Source organism: Rhipicephalus sanguineus, chromosome 2 (genome assembly GCF_013339695.2).
Source record: "Rhipicephalus sanguineus isolate Rsan-2018 chromosome 2, BIME_Rsan_1.4, whole genome shotgun sequence".
NCBI classification, from domain to species: Eukaryota; Metazoa; Arthropoda; class Arachnida; order Ixodida; family Ixodidae; genus Rhipicephalus; species Rhipicephalus sanguineus.
The window spans coordinates 3,714,757-3,720,463 of NC_051177.1; the positions used below are offsets into that span (position 1 = coordinate 3,714,757).

The window sequence follows — 5,707 nt, forward strand, 5'->3', positions numbered from 1 at the left end:
GGTCGCGCCATTACTTGATTTGCTACTTCAGAAATAAGTGTGGTTACAGTTTCATTTGTTTCCTCTGTATCGTCGTTATCTTCTTCATCGTATTTGCTCTCAGGGCCGGCAATGAATTCCCCTTTTTACTAGATATAGGACGGCCTGTTGTTTAGTGACACGGCCGAAACGTAAATGAGTAAAAATATGCAATTTTCGTAAGTGTGCTTCTTCATTTCTTCAACTACATGCGCACCGGACCTTCAGAACTTTCTTTTTAATTATATATATATATATATATATATATATATATATATATATAGGAAAACTACAGCAAGCGCCGTGATCGAGCTAAATGGGCAATGTACACTGAAAGTAGTGCAATGGCAAGTTCAATGTTCGCCATGACGACGAAAAAGTGGAGTATTCTATTAGGATGTTGTAGCAGCAATTAAGGTGCGAGCATAGCGCACCGTAGTGCTATAATGCGAAAGTAGGAAAACGGAAACATGCGTGCGCCATAGAGGAGAAATTCTATCCGAAGAAAAAAGTTAACCTTATGTAATGAACACCTTTCAGAGAGCATATGAGTGCATGGAAGAGCCGTGACGAAGCAACAACAACATAACAATCGTATTTTAATGAAACATTGTAAAATATGGCAGATTGGCGTAAACTCGTCGGACGTTGTTCCAACTGTTCACCCGTGGTCAACGAAAGAAGGCATGTGGCTGTTTTCATGCACAAGAGCGGGATGGCTACCGAAAGTGAGCATCGCTTCTATTCTTGACTCGAAAGAGCATCTGTGAATCTAGCCAGCACGGCAGATAGAAGCTGCGTAACGGTACCGCGGTTTCTCGCAACTCGTTTGTTTGTTTGTTTTGCACCTCAGTCGCTGCATTATCGACCGCTGCCCAAGTCAACCATGCTCTATAGCTTGGTTCATCTAGGCACCAAAGGTAATAAAAATATTTCTACAAGCGCCGTTCTTCAGTGAATATTGATGAACTGGTGCACTGCAACAGCTGACACGTATGGGAGAGATATCTCGCGGCGCAAGCCAATTAATCTCGCTTAGGTAATCCGCTTCACGAGCACTTGTACACCTCGGGCGGCTGGATCTCGCGTTCCATCTTCTTCAACCTCCGGAAGTATAGCACGACGCAGGACACGTAGAAGAGCTGCGGGGGAGGGGGAGGAGCGTGAGCGCGACCCAGCTGACCCTCCCTCCCCGACCTACCTGGACGCTGGAGAAGGCCACCGTCGTTGCGGTGATCCACGCACTGGCCGGCACCTGCGCCGACACACGACGCTGTCAGTCATATTGCCAATCGCCACGCGGTCACATACCGATTGCAGGCCGAGGAAGATGCTACACTTGAAGAGCAGCGCGCACTCGACGATGCTGGTGACGATCCAGGGCAGAATGTATGCCTTGCGCCGTTTCAGGGCGCCTGCGGCGAGCAGCAGGGAGAGGGCCGCCTGAAGCACCGAGTGCAGCACCAGCAGCGCGGGGTAGAGCAGGCCCCCTGCATCGAGTGGCGCCGTCGTTACGTCACCGCCCGACCAGCGGCGGCCTCGCTACTCACAGAAGTGGTCGTCGGGCCGGTGCGCGTCTCCGGTGAGTATGAAGAACGCTGCCAGCAGGTACCAGAAGGCGAAGAACTCCAGCACGTGTATCACCTGCACCGCGTCGCGTGTCAAAGCAGCCAGCGCAGCGGCTTCGGGCCACTTACCGCGCTCACGACACCGATGAAGGCGACCACACCGTCCACGGTGCAGCAACGCGGCGTGCCCGCTGCCATGGCCGCACTGGAACCGGTCCTAGTGGGGGGCGCCCCTATAATCCTCCATCGGAAGTGGCGCCGCACTTTCGCTTTGACACACTTTGTGGCGGCGCGCTCACGACTGGAATTGCTTGTTCGAAAAATATAGGCATCATTCGCCGACCGAACCGCAGCATCATAAACGGCAGTTATTACTGAAGGAAACAACAACATCAATTCAGAAAAGTAGACGGAAGCGGTTTAAGGTTCAAGACTGTCCGTGTTCGTCAAGCATATACTTCAAGATGCATGACGCAACGACCCCACGGCATGCCAGCCCCCCTTCGGTCATGATGGCAGCAGGATTTTGTGCAAAATATCTTCTGCTTGAACGAAAGGAGGGCCATATTTCTAAGGGCTCATTTTTCTTTGTCAGCCACACCAAACCGATAAGGGACGTTATTAGTAATCTTTTAACTGCACTGTAGAAATTATAAGTGCGAAGAAATAAAAGTGGACGAAAGACAATTTGCCGCCGCCAGGGACCGAATCTGCAACCTTCGGATTACGCGCCCGATGCTCTACCGATTCAGCTCCAGCGGCTGTCGTCCTCCCGTCCACCTTATCGGGTACCTATATGTGCATGCAAACCTGGATGTGTTTGTCGGAGCCGCTCGTAGCCATGACAGCGAGTGTGGAACACTTTTTTTTTTTTGCCAGCTATAGCGTCACGCACAACGTGATCTTTTTACGAGCTGGCAGCCAACCAATAATCCCTTGCATACTACACGAAGGCATCGAGTCTGCCGGAACGCGAAAGGAGGAGGATTTTAAAGGGCGGCTCCTTTTTGTGTGTGTGTGTGCTCGTTTATTATTTCCCATTTACATTGTTTTGACACTCTCCTTTATCTTCCTTATTTCTTCCACGGAAAACGAAACAACGTATCTTTTCTGTGTGAACCGTCGAATTGTTGCCCACCTCACGTGGTGATCTTCGCAAGAAACAGCGAATCTACGACGCAAGGCGCATTGTGGTGGACACAACCTCGGCGGCCCATTTCGTGTTGACTGAGTTAAACAGAGTTCGCAGCGCCTGCGATGCTTGGGGACGTACGCTGTTTTCGAAATAGAGCATGCGTACCCGAAGAGGTTAGCGTATGACGCATTCACAGTGGCAACGTACGCTAATGCAAAGCTTTGCGTACCACTCTCAAGCTGCCTAATGACAACGCTTCACGTGGCACAACCGTTGGCCCATGTGCCGCACGCCGCCTGTCGATTACAATTACGACGACGGACCGTCTCTTTCTTTCTTTCTTTCTTTCTTTCTTTCTTTCTTTCTTTCTTTCTTTCTTTCTTTCTTTCTTTCTTTCTTTCTTTCTTTCTTTGTACGTGCAATTAAATGAAACACACTAGACGTTTCGCTCGTGTTTTAGTGCGTGTCGTAATTTAGGCCAGTGGCATAGTTTCTTAATAAATTAAAATAATTTTTTTTATTTCCCAGAAGAAAATAGAGATTCCGGTGAGGTTTCTTGGCTGAAAACTGTTATGGACAGTTTGATTAGGCCAAGTAACCCTTCACAATGCAGATGACAAATTTCACTCGAAACATAACGCAAGAAAGTGTGATTTATCACTGTTACTGACATATTATATGAAATATTATTACTGTTACGTATTATTAAAAAGTTACTTCGTCTTAACACCATGTACAGCGGTCGGCACCTTTAAAGGGGCCCTGCAACACCTTTCTTTGTTATATTGGAATAGTCCCATTATTGACGTATGACTCTTCACGAGCCATATGCCGCAAAAATTTTTCGAATCCGTCCAGTCTAAGTGGTGTTACCAAATTAGAGAGATCACGTTCCGCAGCTTTCTCTCTCAACTCAACGCAGCGAGCGCGCGGAAAGCTGCGCGCGGCGTGAGGGGAGGGAGGGAGGGCGGAGGTGCGAGGAGGCGACGTCAGCGCCGGCGGCATTTTTTTCATTTTTTTCTCTCTGGCCTCTCGGCGCAACCACGTGGTCTGTGCCGCCACTTCCGGTCGGCTTGCGTCGTTCTCGTCGAGCGGAGTCGATCGCGCTGTGTATCGCGCGTGCTTGAAAACTGCGCGTCGGTTTGGTAATGTTGGGTGTGCACCTCGAACGCCGTAGTGTTTTCATCGCTCTGCCAACCATGGAAGCAAACGTGCGCGCTCGTTTGGAACGAATGACAGCTGAGATCGGTTTCGGCCCATACTCCGATACACCGCCTCGTAAGACGGCACTGGCAGACGACCCCGAAGCGCCGCCATTACCGGACGCCAGCATTGTTATCGGAGACAGGCTGCGCCCGTGCCTCGGTCGGTCGTGAGAACGTGCCGACGATGCAGTTCTCAGCTGACGAGGCAACACTCGAACGGCTGCCACTCTCAACGGCAACCGGCGATGGTCAAAAGCACAGAAATATTCACGTTTTCGGCACTGCGCATGGCGAAGAAAACGGAACCACGCAACTACGAGCAGACGAGCTGTCGGTGAGACCGGAAGTGCTAATATTAATGTTTGTTCGGTGTTTTTAACGCGATAACATAATATAAACGTACATATTATCTACTTATTGAACTCAAAATTAACAACGAAAGTAATAATGAGGGTGTTATCGTGATTATAACATCAGCCAATGGTGGAACTGCCGACAATCGCGTCATATTTTGCGGACTAATACACCATTTGTCGAGAGAAGAGGGAGCGATTTTCAGCTGACTTTGAGAATTTATTGTAAATTCCAGGCCGTGCGCATCGCTATAATATTTGGCTGGCGTGTTCTCGGGAGCCTCGACTACCGATCGGCAGCGCTTTTTGAGCATGCTCGAAAAGTGTTGCAGGGCCCCTTTAACTCGAACGCTCCGACGCGTGGCCTCGGCTCGCTTGGATAGGGAGCCTTCATGTGTGCGTGCCCCCTCGAGGGGGCGCGCACACATGAAGGCTCCCTACGCTTGGACAGGGCCCGTATTCTCAAACGATCGCAAAAGGCGATAGTATCGCGTTTGGTGACGTAGAATTTGATGCGTTCAATAAGTAAAAAAAAGACTTGCCTGTGACGTCATTGTTGCAACTGGCCGTTGGTAGTTCGAATGTCTCACAACACGGGAGTGAGCGCACCGTACGAGCGCAGAGCAACCCGAGTACGGCGTTTTCGAGCGTGTGCTGCTGCTTCTACGCAGTGGCCAGGCTTGGCCGGCTTGGCTGTGGCTACTTGAAGTGTAAGACGTGTTGAAAGTGCTTTCAACGTTTTTTTGTTCGATTATTTAATGCACAGTATAATATTTAAAGAATGCAACTTTGCGTAAAACGTATTTTCGTTGAGAGTTTAACACGGCGTACTCGGAGAGTTCAGCTGTAGCGTGCCGCCGCAGCGACATCGTCTCAAGATCTCAACATGTTGCCGGCTCGCGATAAGCCACGCGAGCAACGCATGGTTCTTGCTCCTGGGACGTTCAAACCACGAAAAAACGCGCGCTGGCAAAGAACGAGTGCTGATAACACCCCAAGGTAATGCGCGATGAAAGCTTCAGCGTAAAAAATGCTGCGTATATCCACCGAGGATTGAATACTAGAAGCTACCGCCTACGTCACTGAAATGCTAGACTTCACCACGGACCGACGGTTAACGGTGCCTTCGCTTATTGCAAATATGTCGAGAGCACCGTCGAGCACCATGACGCAAAATTGACGTCGGCGGAATTACCAGATGGCGCCCTAACTTTTCCGGTTTGCTCAATAGCCAATCAGCGCGCACCAAAGGCGATACTTTTGCGATTGTCGCCTTTTGGGAATACGGGCCCAGAGGTCAGCGCCGCCAAGCGTTGAAAATGATATGCTTGCTGCAGTTAACGATAGATGCAGCACGCGTCGGTTTCACAAGTAAATTTCTGTTTCCAGTCTGCCTGACCGGCGCGTCGAATGCACTCACTTGGCATC

At 49.9% G+C, this 5,707-nt stretch overlaps 1 protein-coding gene across 1 annotated transcript; it reads right to left on the reverse strand.

Moving 5' to 3' along the window:
* Nucleotides 1-673: 673 nt before the first annotated feature.
* LOC119381109 (uncharacterized) lies at nt 674-1,821 on the reverse strand. Its single transcript, XM_037649092.2, has 5 exons — nt 1,716-1,821; nt 1,569-1,662; nt 1,330-1,508; nt 1,220-1,273; nt 674-1,160 (listed from the first exon to the last, which is right to left on the reverse strand). Exons 1-5 carry the CDS (start codon nt 1,782-1,784, stop codon nt 1,068-1,070), a joined length of 489 nt encoding a protein of 162 aa, XP_037505020.1. The 5' UTR covers nt 1,785-1,821; the 3' UTR covers nt 674-1,067.
* Nucleotides 1,822-5,707: the final 3,886 nt, after the last annotated feature.

Coding starts and splice junctions, on each gene's coding strand:
- LOC119381109 (XM_037649092.2), bottom strand. CDS start 1,784: ATGGCAGCGGGCACGCCGCGTTGCTGCACCGTGGACGGTGTGGTCGCC. Junction 1,509..1,568: donor CCGGCCCGACGACCACTTCT/GTGAGTAGCGAG, acceptor CACTCGATGCAG/GGGGCCTGCTCTACCCCGCG. Junction 1,274..1,329: donor TCTTCCTCGGCCTGCAATCG/GTATGTGACCGC, acceptor GTGTCGGCGCAG/GTGCCGGCCAGTGCGTGGAT.